Source organism: Cydia pomonella, chromosome 17 (genome assembly GCF_033807575.1).
Source record: "Cydia pomonella isolate Wapato2018A chromosome 17, ilCydPomo1, whole genome shotgun sequence".
In the NCBI taxonomy this organism is placed as follows: domain Eukaryota; kingdom Metazoa; phylum Arthropoda; class Insecta; order Lepidoptera; family Tortricidae; genus Cydia; species Cydia pomonella.
In genome coordinates, this window is record NC_084719.1 from 5,933,278 (window position 1) to 5,949,521 (window position 16,244).

Consider the following 16,244-nt stretch of genomic DNA (forward strand, 5'->3'; position numbering starts at 1 on the left):
AAAATAACTGCACAGCGCTTTTTATCGTTTGTCTTCTTATCTGTGGCAACACGTTCGAAGAATTAAAAAAAACTGAACTAATGTCAATTTCGCGTCAAGTTGCGTCCGCTTTTTTCTGAAAGATGCTTTCTATAAATTTAGAATATTGAAGTGAAATATTACAATTAATGGTTGAAACTATGTCTGGAGGATTAGTTGAAAAAGTATATATAGGTTTGGACCATGCTCCAGCCGCCTTCGACATAAAAGGGCGTATTCTTGGACCAGTATGTTACAGCTTTCATCTCATTAGATTCCTTGTTTTAATTGAATGCAAATCCTATTAAGGCATTTTGTATTTCAGAATGGAACCAACATAGAATATATCCGCTCGGAAACGGGTGTGTTAGCCGTGCTGAAAAGTGAGAAATTTGAGCCGCTGCATTTAGCTCTACATCATACGAGATCTGAGGCTTTGGCAGCCGCTCGGTCGCTAGCGCTGAACCTAATCGAGACTATTCGTGCTGAATTAGCTCAGTGGAGCGCGCAACAGGCTGGGGGCCCTCCGCCACCGCTGAATGTGCCGCCGCCGACATTGGCTACGACAACTGCGCCTCCGCCCGTCCCGCCCCCTGTAGCCACCGTGGCGCTCTCGACGCCGTCAACGTTAACATCTCCAGCGCACCAGACAGTCATTCCACCTGTTGTCAGTGTAGCTCAGGCCACAACTCCTTTAATGACAGTCCGGCAACCCACAGTCTTACAACTCCTGCAACCACAGCAACAATATGTGCTTAATCAGGAGAATGGTCAATTAATACCTATAGTGCAACCTGGGGTGCAAGTGTCTAATGCAGCAAACTTTACTCATTTACCAATAGCACAACATCTAGGTTCCCTACAGCAGCCTAACTTTGGTGGGACCCAGATTGTAGATTTATCTAGCATGCAGCCAGTGAACGTCACTCAGTTACGTTTGAGTGGTGTACCATCTTCCATGTCAATGATATTGCCGAATGGGTTGTCATTTCCTCAAGCTAGCCTAACATCATCTGACACAACAACCGTGAGTTCAGCAACAGCAACTCCTGTAGTTTGTGCCGCTCAGAGCACAAATGCCTCTCAGAAGATCTTGTACAGCACGGATAAGGGAGACAAGGATGTTAAGTACCACATCCAAGGGGACACTGTGCAGTGGACGATGCCGGGCTCTCAGACCATGTTGATCCCGTACCAGCAGTTACAAGACCTGACAGCTAATCAGGCATTGCCTAATTTACAGCCCCAACAATTTGTTTCAGTAAGTCATTCATTATCATTAATATTTTTTCATCACACTTGCTTCTAAACCGTGTTATTGTATGCCACCATACTGAGATGGAATGACCTATATTATGCCCACGGGCGGTAATAGATTTTTTAAAATTTCATTTGATTACAAGAATTACGAACTCGTGTTAATTATTAAAATTAACATTTGTTCGTAAATTCTTGTTTACCACCCTTAGTACACAATGTACTATTTCTACAGGTGTGCTCAATCATAGTACAAATTAGATTTTCTTTAAAATAGATTATCATTTATCGACTTTTCTATTAAAAATATTTGTAATGATTTGGTTTTCAAACAATGAAAGTTTTGATTCTTAAAGAAATAATCACTAGAGAGTTACAAGGTTAATGTATCCTTGGTCTTAATGATGAATAAATTTTTATTTCTTTCAACTATTGAATTAATACATACACTAAGTCTGAATATTTAAAAGCAAAATGTATCAACAGATAGCACCTGCCGGTGGCTTGCCTCAAACATCTCTCCCGCTAAGTGCAGCCCAGTTCCAGCAGCTTCAAGCCACAGGAACCATCATGCACCTTAATCAGAAGGTAATATAATTTACTTCTTCCATTATTATTCAAATATTTATAAATAATTGATTAGTGGTTGAATCAAAAAATTTTAATGTATTGGGTCATTCTCAAATTATATGATTGCAGTTGGACTCAACTCCATCTAACTTTTAGAATAGAAGAATAGAAAAACGTTTATTGTAAAACCATCTACAAACAGCACCATTTTCATACATTTAGTATGGTTTGACAGAGTTTAGACGCAGGCACGAATCTGGAGAATGACCCTATTGTGTGATGTTTCTAGAGAATGTTTCTCTGTTAATAAGACTCTTCACCACTGGTGCCGCAACTGGACTTGTCAGCAGTGTGCGAGCGAGACAACGCTATAGACATGCATTGTGAGAGATCACTTGCACACCATCACTGTATCCGGTTTCGACGCCACTGTAATAACTACTGTAAAAGTCTAAACCCCTTACTCATAAACGTATGCTAAAGTTGACAAGCTGCTAACAATCGTTTGTCCCTTTCCAACGTATTGGTATGATGGAAAGGGACAAACGATTGTTACGGGCTTGTCAACTTTAGCACATGTTTATGAATAAGTGGTTAAGCATTTAAGTCATATCGTCGGGGATATTGCAATTCGTAAATACTGCATATCTACACAACAGCAAACTTTACAGGAGAAGCTTAAAATGTAGTAACTTTATTATTTTGAAGGCTACTTTTTCCTTTATTACCTGAAAAACGCCTGTAGAACACATGATTCAATACTTTCTGTGTAAAAAAGAAAAAAGTAGTCTACAAAGTTTTAAGTTTCTCCTTTAAAGTTTACTATTTATTAGTATTTTACTAGTGCTAGTTACGAGGATTTGTACCCCCGACGATATACACAATCTACAACAAAGGTCTTTTTTGTTCCTGAAACTTAATGATACAACTCCTGGTTTAAAAAAAATGCTAAAATGTTGGAAAAAGTCGAAAATATTAGCATTCAATATTCCTACATAATATTTGATAATATGTAGGAATATTATGTCAAAAATGTGTTTTTTTTTTAAATGTATGATCCATTTGTCAATTTACTTAGCAGTGAGTATGAATGATTGTATGGACTACATTTATTTGAATTCCCTACAGCCCATAGTGAGCAGTGGGTCATTGATTAATATAATATCCACTGGGCAGGCGTCGTCACCTCAAGTGCTATCTGTGAGCATATAGTTTCTACATGTTGTGCCACCTCACAAGCTTACTCTAATTTCTCTTGATTTTAAAAAGGATGTCTGCTGGTTTATCTTTCACACAAAAGGTTTTACGGCTTTTTGGCGTATTTGCTTAACACATTCACTGCCAGACAAAAAACGGCGCACTACCCCAGAAACCGGCCCGGCGGGTTGTCCGGCATCTGAACAAAGTTCACGAGCGCCCACCAGGTGGGTTCCCGGCAGTGAATGTGTTAATATATTGCTGTTATAAAATAATAATGCCACAATAGTACAGTCAGCGTCAAATACTTGGTAGCAGTCAAAGTGGCCAAATAGTTCGGTACACCATACTAAATATATGGTGTGCCGAACTATTTGGCTACTTTGGTTGCTACAAAGTATTTGACGCTGACTGTACAAGAGTAAGATTAAGACAATAATTCTTTTTATGTTTGAAATAAGACTGACAATAAAGGCTATTTCTATTTATCGAATAAAGCAATTAGTTCCAATAGTCTTATAAACCTGGCAACACTTACCGGCTAGCGTGGGGGATTTTCGGTAACGTCAAGGTGTTGCCAGATTTAATTACTACACAGTGGTTAACAATGGGCCATGCCAAGCTACTGATATGGCCGACTGTACGAACACCACAGGCCAGGCTACGCTACGCCACACGATTCCTTTGAAGTGTCAAAAAAACCGACAACTTTCCGATTGCGCACCACGTTAGACAACTGATGGCCAGTCGGGCAGTCGTCCGACATTGTATAACATTGCCCCTGCATAATGGCGATCGATGGCTTGTCATGGACTATCCTTGAGCACTGTGACATTAGACCCTTGAAAGTTTCGTATATCACGTGTAGTAAAGCTTTAGTAAACTATAAAATCGATGGTAAAATAAGGCTGAGTTGATGCTCCTGCCTATGCTACGTATCAAGGCCAGTCTAGACGGGATGATCAAATCGACCGACTCAATCAGAAAATAAATTTGCGCGAGTCTCCAATTTATTCACCAATTTTAGATTTATGGTGATATTATAGCGCTCTAAATTAAAAAAATGCACCGTACCTCAATTTTGTCGGTATAATCGGTCATCATCTTAAAGTGAATTCGAACAAAACCCTAACAGATGCTCGTAGCCATGCTGAGTCGAGCGTAGCCGAGAATGCCCGAAAGGATCAGTTTCTCCTCACTGATAATGCGAAAATAAACTAAAATATCCACAAAATATTAGTTTTCCTATTCATGCAAATAAGTTGCCGTAATTAACCTATTATCACAGTTATAATTAGATATGAAAAAGTTTCCCTAAATACTCCAAAAAACCGTAGAAATTTTAGTGTCAAAACGTACCTGCCCTCATCCACCATAATCAATAGCCATTCTAAAAACTATTTAACAATTTCTTTTTCACTTAATTTTGCTTCACGGTTGAGGTTTCTTGCAATATAATTGGTTTACAGGTTATACTAATTTTAGTTATCCTAAGTCCATAGGTTAGTGCTTGAGCTCACAGTCTCATTTAGGCTTTAGATGTCTCACTGTTTAAGTAGTTTAAACGTTAGAAACATAAAAAATATGCAAGAGTAGCCACCTCATATAATTTTTATCCATAGTGTACTGAAGTAAGGACGCAAAGCACGTAGAATTTCGTACATTGATCCACCTTGTTCCTAGATAGGCGCGAGAGATCTCGCACGCTCGTGAAATTATTGCTGCGTCCATGACGCCGGCGGTTAATACCACTTTGCGAGCGCTCATTGTCATAGTTATATCTAAGGACTAGCCTTACAGGCACTAAGAATGGCGCTAGTACAGTGGTGTCTCTCACGAATTCGAGCCAATCGTGCAGTCTAACGCAACTAATCCAATCGCGCACGTGATGCGAACTCATCAACCAATCGCGTTGTGGCGTTAGACTACACGATTAGCTCGAGTTCGTGTGCGTGACACCGCTGTACTGGCCCCATTCTTATTGCCCGTAAGGCCCGTCCTTAGATATATATCTAACAATTATATTGACATATGTCAATGGGTATAGCAATATAATTCTGGGCGTGCGATGGAGATAGAATATGGCGGGTCAATGTACGAAAATCTTCGTGCTTAGCATCCTTACTTTAACTGTGTACCGTACCGTATTGTACTGTGTTGTACAGTACTGTGTGTATAATTTTATATTTATACATCAACACTTAACTGACCTTATATCTTTTCAATAAGGTTTACAAATTGTCATGTAACAGCAGTGTTGGCCGAACGTGACCATAACCATAGAGAAATAAGAAGTAATAGAGTCCTCACTCCATACATCAGTTTTGGTATCAAAATGCTTATTATTTTCGCAGTCGACATCTAACATCGAGTAGCGGAAATCTCAGTACTGCTACTCGACCATAGATATCGGGGCAAACAAGAAGTCTAATGATGAACGACTTTCCGCTAATATTATAACTAGAGTAGCCGGAAGTCTATTTTCAACTCCTACGTTTACTCTGGTTAATATTTGCGGAAAATCGTTGAGCGTTAAACTTTTTGTTTGCCGCGATATCTATTGTCGAGTAGCAGTACTGAGAGTTCCGCTACTCGATGCTAGATGTCGACTGCGAAAATAAGCATTTTGGTATCAAAACTGATGTATGGAGTGAGCACTATATTACTTCTTATTTCTCTATGCCATAACCGTTACAAATTGAACCGTAACGAACGGGTTCAGTTTACGGTTCAATTTGTAATGGTTAATGGTCAATTTTAATTAACTTTCGGCCAACACTGTGTAACAGTGTGGACGATGGTAAAGTATTTTTTAGTTTGCAAGCTGGGCCACTCAAGTTTCTATTGTCTATTGTATTAGAAACCGCAAACCGAAGGCGCTATAAAAAAAGGTTAAGGGTGCTATTGAGTGTTTGGCAATTATAATCACTAAAGCCCTAGGCAGTAAATACATAATAGTTTGTACTAACCAGTGGTAGTGTCTTACCTGGTCGACACGCGCCAAGGCGCATGCCGATATTGCCGATATCGGCCAGTTCAGTCCAGTACAGTTCATTATATATAGTATGAAATATCTGAGATGATTTTTTGGCCTCAAACCCTAAGCTGTTAAACAAAAGGCATTGTTTATTTTGTGCACCGCGGAGGCTACCTAATTTCTCATTATTAAGAAGGATCACGCCCTTTTAAAAGGCATATTTAGCATTCTACACGTATGGCTCAAATTTATGTACCAGCCTTTTGTTACCTGTTGGGCTGGCAGGACTAGCCCACCCCCCTGTCACGCAAAATAGGCGCCAGTCGGCTAAATATGCCTTCTAAAAGGGCTTGATCCTTCTTACTAATTAGAAATTAGGTAGCCACCGCGGTGAACAAAAGAAACAAATCCTTTTGTTTAACAGCTTTAGGGTTTGAGGCCAAAAAATCATTTCAGATAATTCATACCATATCTACAGCTTAGAACCATAACGATGATAATAGATAAACATTAAATAGCGTACCGAACCTTTGTTTATGACGCCTCCGGTTTAAGGTTTCTAATACAATAGAGACAATAGAAACTCGACTGGTTCAGCTTATGCCACTAAGCTGTGTCTTACTGTACGACAATTTGTTAATATGTGGTGTCTACTCTATACCTGCTCACATTTTTAATCCATCATACCATGAAGCTTACATTCAGGCTGGAGATTGAATTTAGAACACGCAATCTCTGTTTGTGCCAGTTGACTTCCTCGAAATTAGCCATTTAAGTAAATATTAGTCTCGCAGCCTATCTGATACCTTTAAGCGAGTCAATCTTGTATACAAAAAAAAAAATACAAAATTTCTTTATTGACAAGATTTATTTCTTTATTATATTTATATATTTCGTGGATCTCGGAAACGGCTTTAACGATTTCGATGAAATTTGCTATATGGGGGTTTTCGGGGGCGAAAAATCGATCTAGCTAAGTCTTATCTCTGGGAAAACGCGCGTTTGAGTTTTCCGAGGAAAGCTCAGTCTCCCAGATATAGCTATAAAGCGACTTTCGAGTAAGTCATCTAGGGACAGCATATACGCACGTTGCGCGCAAATTCCAAAAGTGTATAATCTTATTGAATCTTTCTTTAATTCTCGATGTTGTTAGATGAACTCAATAATGTAGTACTAAAACACATTCACAAAATTATCGACTTTCAGAATTCATCAACACCGACGAAAAATATGAATCAAGAGAGCCGAGGGCAAAAGAGATTGTCTGATGGAACGCCAAGTCAGTTGCAGTTACGGCCTATTGCACCCGCTGGGTATGTCATAACTATAAGCCGCAAAACGTGTTTACTTTGTGTAACTAATACAACTTTTCTTTCAGACATTACTGAAGTCATGAAATCGAAATAATAATTGCAGTATTCGTAGTAGAAATTGAAATGATTTTGGGTCTTTCGTGAGATAACATTTGCAGATATAATCCTTGTACAATCTAAATTATTTTGAATTTACAAAAGCATTTGGCGTTACTATTGACATTGAAATTATTTCTGGAAATATCTTATATGATTTTCAACGGCTGCGGGAAGAAAAGCTATTTGAAGAATTTTGAGGAACCTCGGTTTTGAATCGACTTGTGCTTTTCAGGTTTTTATCAAACCGCTAAAGTTATTCTAGTCTATATATTTAGCCTCCGGGACGAAATCAAAGATATTCTTGAAGAATTTATTTGGGCGCCAGTTCTGCTATATTTTTTTTTTGGGAGAATTTTCGGAGCGCCATCTTCAAGATTATTAAGAGAACTTTCAGGCGCCTTCGAAATGTTATGGGAGAAAATTTCGCAGCGTTACTACAAGATTTCTTGGGAGAATTTTCGCAGCGCCATCTGCAAGATCCTTTTAGCAAACTTAGGGGCGGCGCGCGTTCGTAATTTCTTTGAGAGGATTATTTGTGCATGTGTACCTGATGTGTATTGAAAGTTGTGTGTAACGCAGGTCGCAGGGCCAGGACAAGAGCTCGACCAGAGACTCTCGCACGTGGACGACTGCAGGTATTAATGATTTCTGTGACGAGCGATGATGTGTCTTTTCACGTCTTGAGTTAACGAAAATTTTACATTCAAAACTCGTGAAAAAAATTTTTTTTACGGTGAAACTCATGAATTTTTTGTTGCTAGTTATTACTTAATCATGATAATGTATTAACTAGAGTCATGTTTTTTCCTTTAAATGAATCTGATTTTCTGCTTAAAAAAAATTACATGATATTTGCCGAAACCCTCCCTTTCGACTTGACCCCCTCCACTCTGATTCCCTCGCGTAATTAATGGACTCCCGGGCGATTTTTTTTCTTTAAAGTTAAATTATTTAGTGCTGAGGATAGATCTGCATTGGCAGTATTCCATAGAATTCATGGGAATATAACTTTTTAGTTTACATTTTTAATAATAATTCTCTGATTTACTATGATGCATGCATGTATAATTGTATATAAATACATAACGGTTTCGGTGATCCAGACGTGAAATTGACACATAATTGCCTATAATTCATATTTTAAGCTTATCGAGTAGGCGTAATCTATGTTATTGCATTTTGCGTAGTCATCTAATTGCTTTGGCGTAATTGAATTAATTATCCTTGTGTATAAGTAAATGTTGAGCGTAAATATAAGTACTAATTGTTTTTGTTGTTGATAATAATACTTATGATGTAACTGCGCGCAACGTGTAGATGCCGATTTAATAAATGTGCAATTTTTTTACAGTTTTCTGATCAAGCATCCATTTTAATTTATTCTATCTCTCTTTATACCTTATTTCTATAATTTCTAATCTTAAACAGGCTTGATCCATAATAAACCAGGCGCTCTACGCTTTTTCATCTTCATTTTTATCCCGATTGCATGTTGCTGTTTCCGAGCCCAGATCTACCTTTTTATTATATTTCCCCCTCTTAGTTTACATTTGAAAGGATGAACCAGGCCTTCAGTTTTTTCCATTATGAATGCAGCCACAAACATTAGGACACTGCGGTATACGGCAGTTAAATTAATTTAGATTATTATTAAATTAATTCATTTCAGGTTTTTACGTGAACACGTTCTACCATGCATGATCGACAATCTTATTACTTAGAATTAACTAAGTTTTAGTAATGATAATCTTTTTCTTTCATATAGGCTGCCGGAACTGCGATTTAACTTTTGCCAGAGAATGCACCAACTCAAAATCCACCTGCTGAGATCTTATGCTTTTAAATTACCTACGGCGTACCTATTTTTGGCGTATAGCGTACTTCAATGCGTAATTGCGTAATCTATCTTATATGCCGTTGGCGTAGTTGAACTAAGTTTGCAGCGTGAGTAAAATGCCTATTGAAGAATCTTGGCGTAATAATTTGCATGGCGTAGTGTAAAATGAAGACCTACAGCGTATATTAAATAGCATGAGATGTTCTTACTAGCATCCTAAATTGAAAATATTCCGCAATCGCGTAATCGTTGTTATATCATAAGCAATCATTACCAGCAACCATGCGGCGAGAAACTAAAAGTTTTATTTTTTTTATTGGAGGAGACCAGAAGAATAACATAATTAATAACATAATTAATTAAATTAATAGCATGATTATATTAGATACAAATTCATAAGATACTTTAGTGGTAGCGATGCGACAACTATTTAAGTACTAATAAGTGCCAATACAATACCCCATATTATAACTACGTATTACAGACACAAGTAAACATAAGCAAAGTAGATACTGGCAATGTCATTAAACACGTTTTTGCTCCAATTGGTTCCTTTGTTACTAGTTTCTACTTTTGCTTAATAAAACTCTCTTTAAGTACATCGAAAGCAGGAATTATAAAATAAAAAATAAATAAAAATCATTTATTTCGGACAACACAATCCATATTTTGTTAGTTACAAATATACTTAAATTACTATGTTAGTACCTAAACTAAGATGTTGGGAGGTCCAGTGCCTAATTAATGCACTGTCCCATCTCCCTGCCACGACGGCCAGGAGACTGTGGCGGCTGTCGCGCACCCTTCGGAGCGTCGCGGCGCAGCGCTTGCGCATCGTCGCGTGGAAACCGTCCACATGCGCGTCGGCGAACATGCCCGACGCACTGCAGTATCGCGGCAGCCGCAACAGTACCCTGAACGCGTCATTGTACTGTACACGCATGGCATTCATAGAACGCTGCGTGTATCTCGTCCACAGGCTGCAGGCGTACAGCGAAGTACAATACGCTCGAAAAAGTGTTATTTTAACTTGCGCTGTACACCTGCTGAACCTACGGGCGACCATATTAGCCCTAATAGCTAATGCCCTACGCTCGCGTTCGATGTCCGCGTCGTCACGCATATCGTCGGTGACCAAGTACCCAAGATACTTAAAGGAATAAACCCTCCTCAGTTGTACGCCATTCAAGCGAATGGGTGGGACGTATGATGGGCACTTGCTCCCCGCCTTAAAAACCTTGTACTCACTTTTCGCGACATTATATCGTAAGTTATGTTTTTGGGCATAAGACTCGCACTTCTCAATTAGTATTCTTATACCACCGATCGATGGGCTCAACAGTACCATGTCATCGGCATAACTTATATTATTAAAGCACACCCTATCTATATGACAACCAACATGAGTACTGCTGAGCTCACCGATCAGGGCATCCATATACAGATTGAACAGCTTGGGTGAGGTCAACCCCCCCTGCCTCACCCCGCACTCGAGTCCGTACTCGTCGGACATCACGTTTTTTGTAGGTAAATAAAAGCGTAGTTAAAGCGTAGCTAAACTTAGTCTTCTTGCACAACAACTTATTGCAAATTTAATCACGAGTTTGAATTCAAACTACCGTGCTTAGTTTAAGAGTGCGAGTGCTAGGTGTTTCTTTCCTTTCTTCCTTTTATGCTAGACCTAGATGAAAGGTGCTTAGTCCTGCTTAGTTTATATCATTTAGAATTTCCTGAGAAAGACAAGACAAATTGTCCGAAATTCTATCTTCGATATTAAATAGTAGATATACGAGGTGAGGTCCAAAAATTTCTGGCTGGAGAAATTTGGCGGCTTAAAAAAAAATAAAAAATATGTCATCGCGATTGTCATTTATTCTGCTTTTTCATGTATGGTTTTGGGATTTCTGTTGGTTGTTGTTTTGATTTCACGGCGTTTTAACGATAGTAAGTCGAAGAATTTTCGAAATGTTCAAATTGGAATATCGCTCCGTGATCAAATTCCTGACAAAGGAAGGGGTCAGTCCGACCGATATAAAAAAAAGGTTAGATGCCGTGTACAGGGATACTTCTCCGTCATTTTCCACGGTAAAAGAATGGAGTAAGCAGTTTCGTTTAGGGCGGGAGTCCATTGACGACGAACCTCGCTCCGGCCGGCCTGTGGAAGTAACCACCAAGGACTGTGTCAAATTAGTGGAAGAGGAAGTTCCGAGTGATCGAAGACTTAAGACTAAAGAAATAGCGGCAAGAACCGGGCTTTCGAAAACTTCAGTACTTAGGATTCTTCATGAACATCTTCACATGAATAAAGTTAGTGCTAGGTGGGTACCCAAACTTCTTTCGAGCTTGCAGCGAACTGAGCGAAAAGCGTGTTCTCAAGAAGTTTTAGATGCGTATAGGCGTTACGGAAAAAGTTATTTGGAGTCGATTGTTACGGGAGATGAAACCATGGTTTTATACTATGATCCTCTGTCGAAAAGGGAATCGATGGAGTGGCGCCGTCTTGGTGAAAGGCCGCCTAGAAAGGCCAAGGTAACGCAATCCACCAAAAAGATAATGGCAACGGTATTCTGGGATTGTCACGGAATACTAATGATTGATATAAAAGAAAGGAATACCACGGTAAATGGCACTTACTACGCCACCCTTATTGAGCAATTACGAGAGGCAATCAAGCAGAAGCGACGTGGAAAACTCAGTAGAGGTGTTCGGCTTCTCCACGATAATGCTCCCGTTCACACCGCTGCAATTGCCAAAGCTGCTGTAACAAAATGTGGCTTCGAGGAAATTCGCCACCCGCCTTACAGCCCCGACCTGGCCCCAAGCGACTATTATCTGTTCTCGAGACTTAAGGCAGACTTAAGGGGAAGACGATTTTCTTCGGATGATGAAGTGGCTCAAGCTGTTTTCGCCCATTTTGAGGACAAAACTCCAGAGTATTTTCTTAAGGGGATAGAAATGCTTATCACGAGATCTGCAAAGTGCGTTGAAATAGAGGGGGACTATATCGAAAAATAAAAAAGGTTTTGTAAATATATCTACTTGTTTTCTTTGTTAGGCCGGACACTTTTGGACCGCACCTCGTACCTACCTAAATTTGCCCCCAAACGATGGACTAGGACAACCTCTCATAAGTAGTCAGCTCTGCAATAGATCAGCGTTCCATAATAAAATTCAGTTAAAATCGATTGCACTCTCAAGTCCTTTCTAATAGCAATGTAGTCCAGTGATGGAGACCCTGGCCTTCGCGAGTTCACGCCACGACTATTCCTGCATTTCTACCAGGAGCTGGCTCCTAATCAACGAATCACCGCTTAGTACTGCTCCTACAGATTTCGGCCATGGTCACTTCTTGTTGGTGTGAATTTCACGGCTGCGTTGTTGGTGTGAATTTGCTCGTGTGGCTTGCGTAACCAATCTTATTCACAAATACCGCATTCACACAGCATTGTATTTGGTGATCGTCTTTTCAGCTCACCCCGTCAGTCTTCTTCCTTACGACGGGGTTTAAACTCATCAGTTTTTTTTATGAGCCGAGTCCGATGTTTTCGACGTCTGCGTTAACTACAGCGAACGTTTCTCCCTATGAAGCCACACCTATCGTGCACGGCACGTCAACGTGAACCTTGTTGGACTGCACGGCTTATATTGAGCAGCAGGAGGGCGCGTCAGTTGACGACTTGACGTCTTTGGCGGTCAAATGGTTAAACGGGACAAATTCAGATGGCATCGAGTGGTGTTAGCCTAAAATAGCTCCTCATGAATTCTTTGATGCATGCTTAATCTTTAAACTAAGCCTTACAGATTGCAGAGGATCTACATTCAGGTTCAGAACCGGAGCTCTGGCCTTCAGAGCGATTAGCAGTTATTTCCTTAACTTACATTTAGTTTAAAGCATGCTATCGTTATTTTACACGGGATGTCAGTGACCAGTGCAATTCAGCAAGCTGCAGGCGCGCAAACATATCTGCAATCCATATATAGTTTGCGCACGAAGGCTGACGAATCGGAAGAATGCGTGCTGCGACTACGGGCACCTGGCGCGGAGGCAATTGGGGGCTGAATACGCTTCCACGGAATTCGTACGGGAACAGACCCATGTATTCGAACCTTTTGGCTTAAGTTTTACCTTTGCAGGCCGGCTGTGATGACATCGTCTACAACTACAGAATACTAACCTAATAACGATTTTTCCTCAGCAACTGTTCCTGTTGCATGTGACTGTTCTGACATTTTTAATTTATAGCATGAACATAAGGTGCACCGGTGGTCAATTAGAGTGTAGCTCTTAGTTGAGGCATTGCGATCATTAAGTGGCAGTCAAATCTTGATCTCTAATTTTTACGAGTCTGTTTAGAACAGTACTCTTTTCACTGTCACTTTTGCTAGTTTTTTTTTACGAAGACTGCCTTTCCACTAAGGCAGAAATGAGAGGAATCAACCAGTAGCATTGGTTGTAATCCAGCGGAGCGGAGAAGAGATGAATCACAACCAATGCTATTGGCTGTGATTGATATCTTCAGTTGGCTCTCATCTCCTCTGGTCTTCGCCTCGATGAAAAAGCAGCTCAGTTGCGCTAGCGGCATTGCGTAGTAAAGCGTTGCGTGTAGATATTATTGGAGGTTGTTGTAATAGATTGTTATTGCAGCTAGAGAAAACACGGTGGTCAGCATGGGGATGAAGATTAATCCGGCACATGGCACCATCATACACGTGTCCTCTGGACAGCAGACCAAGTAAGTAAATTTAGATAGTAGATATTTAAATAAAAACAATGAATATTATTATCACATATCAAATACAAACACTCAAATAAATGCCTGTATCGAGATTCGAACCCAGGACCTCCAGTTCGGTATTCGTTCGTGTGTTGATTAACTGTCATTACCAACTAAGCATTATTTTTATAAACACTTTTTTTTCAGCGTGTCAGGCGCAGGAGTAACGCAAGAGAACACCGGCATGTACATCCGACAAATGGACCGCAACGCCATCCAAATACAGAACAAAGACAAACAGGACCCCAACAAGCTGCAGAACCAGAACGTGCAGATGATCACCGTGCCACAGGGCATGACCGTTCTGCAGAACCCCCTCAACATCAGCCAGATGCCCATGATCGGTCAACACAACAACCAGGTCTACATGATCCCTGCCAACCAGCATAATATCGTCCAAGGAGGTTTACCTCCAGGCTTAATAGGACAGCAAGTGCTACAACCAGGACAGAATGTCACAGTCATGCAACCTAACCAACTAGCGATGCCTAATGGCGTCCAATACAATATGCCGTTAATGCAAATGAATTTACCACCTAATTCACATTACATGCCTGCAGGAATTAATTTAAACACACAGCTATCAGCGCAGCAGCTAAACGCAGCTCTAGCCGGTCAGCAACTGACTAACCCTAGCATGGCTGTGTCAGGAGCTATTCCTTTAGTCCAAGCGCCTCCACCAGCATCTCCAATGGCTCAAACTAATCCACCAACACAACAACCAGTCCACCAAATTATGCCTCAAAATTCCACCTTCATCACCCCCACTTCTCAATACGCCGGTATGCCCGCTCAATACATGATGCAGACTAATTCAGGGGCCATAGTACCAGCTAATAATCCAGTGCAGTACACAGTCCCGGCCAATCAAAGCGCGAATCCACCGGCGAATAACGGTAACGGCCAATCAAATACGCCTACGGAGAATGAATCCACCAATGGCACGAATCAGACGAATTACATAACGTCATCGTCGCAGGAAAACTATGCTATGACTCAGAACCAACAGCAGATGATGACCAATGATGGAGCAGCGACGCAAACGTTGACCAATCAGCAGACTCAACAGAGTTACACGACCAATGGCAGCAATCCTCAAACGTATAACGTAAATCAGACGACAACCACGCAACCTCCAGCTACATACCAGCCCACAAACGGCTCAAATCCCCAAGCTAATACACAGAACTACGCAGCTTCTACACCAATATCTCAAGCGCAAAACTATTCCCCGTCAACCACACCAGCGCCTAACCAAACATATCCAGCAACTAATCTCCCAAACATGCCCAATGTTGCATTCCCACCTAACCAAACTCCAAACCCTTATCCTAATGCAACAGGACAAAACATGGCAGCTTATGCTAACAACCAGTACCAGTACACCAGTCGGCCATGGTTCAGGCCTCGCTACGGGTCGCCGCAGGGCTCCCCGTACGGCGCCGGAGCTCCGGCCGGGCCTCCCATGCCGGTCCCGCCGCCTGCTGGGAACTATAATTACTGGCAGGATAGCTGAGAGTTGGAGAACAACGTCTGGGAGGAGGGGCAATCCTTACTGTGATTTGATGCAGTATTAACGTAAGGATGACGAATAGAAACTCTTGAAACATTAACAAATAAAATGCCCTAAAGATGTCCACTGCTGGACAAAGGGCTTACGAGAACCTATAAAAAGTGGAGCAATGCCTTGAGACAAAGTGATGATACATCTTGTTGAGGGCTTTCCCAAGCTGGACCTTTTACTTCTTTGATGAGAGATGAGAACGCCACGCCTATCGTGTGCGGCATGTCATCGTGAATCTTGTTGGAACGCGAAGGTTGAGATCTTTGGTGGTTTAAGAGTTAAGAAAAACTTTCTGTAGAAGTATTAAAAACAGAAAAAAAGGTGACTGGACTAAAAATCTAGAGTCTTCCATGCGGAGTATTAAAGTCCTTGACTCAAACAGACGTTGAAAGTTCCACCGATTGTAAAGTTGTAGTTTTAAGAATTGGGACACTTACGTAAGTGGATAGACTGCTTTAAGAAGGAAAATATAAATTACATTTATGAAATGTAAAGATATAAATGTGTAAATAGAAATAAATCTAATTATTAAGTATATTTCTTAAATGTTGTTTTTTTTCATACACTCTTTTAACTAGCCATTGGTAGACGTTATGGCGTTGCATTAAGGTTTGACTGCGAATTCTTAGTTAACAAT

General features: G+C 40.5%; 1 protein-coding gene across 2 annotated transcripts; it reads left to right on the forward strand.

Moving 5' to 3' along the window:
• Positions 1 to 87: 87 nt before the first annotated feature.
• Positions 88 to 16,144, forward strand: LOC133527184 (nuclear factor related to kappa-B-binding protein-like). Of its 2 annotated transcripts, XM_061864081.1 has the most exons (8): positions 88 to 266; positions 344 to 1,279; positions 1,762 to 1,863; positions 2,974 to 3,045; positions 7,226 to 7,332; positions 8,011 to 8,066; positions 13,914 to 14,001; positions 14,191 to 16,144. In XM_061864081.1, exons 1-8 carry the CDS (start codon positions 168 to 170, stop codon positions 15,557 to 15,559), a joined length of 2,829 nt encoding a protein of 942 aa, XP_061720065.1. In that variant the 5' UTR covers positions 88 to 167; the 3' UTR covers positions 15,560 to 16,144. The 2 variants fall into 2 exon arrangements, with proteins under 2 accessions (XP_061720065.1, XP_061720066.1); XM_061864082.1 differs by lacking the exon at positions 2,974 to 3,045.
• The last annotated feature ends 100 nt before the right edge of the window (positions 16,145 to 16,244 follow it).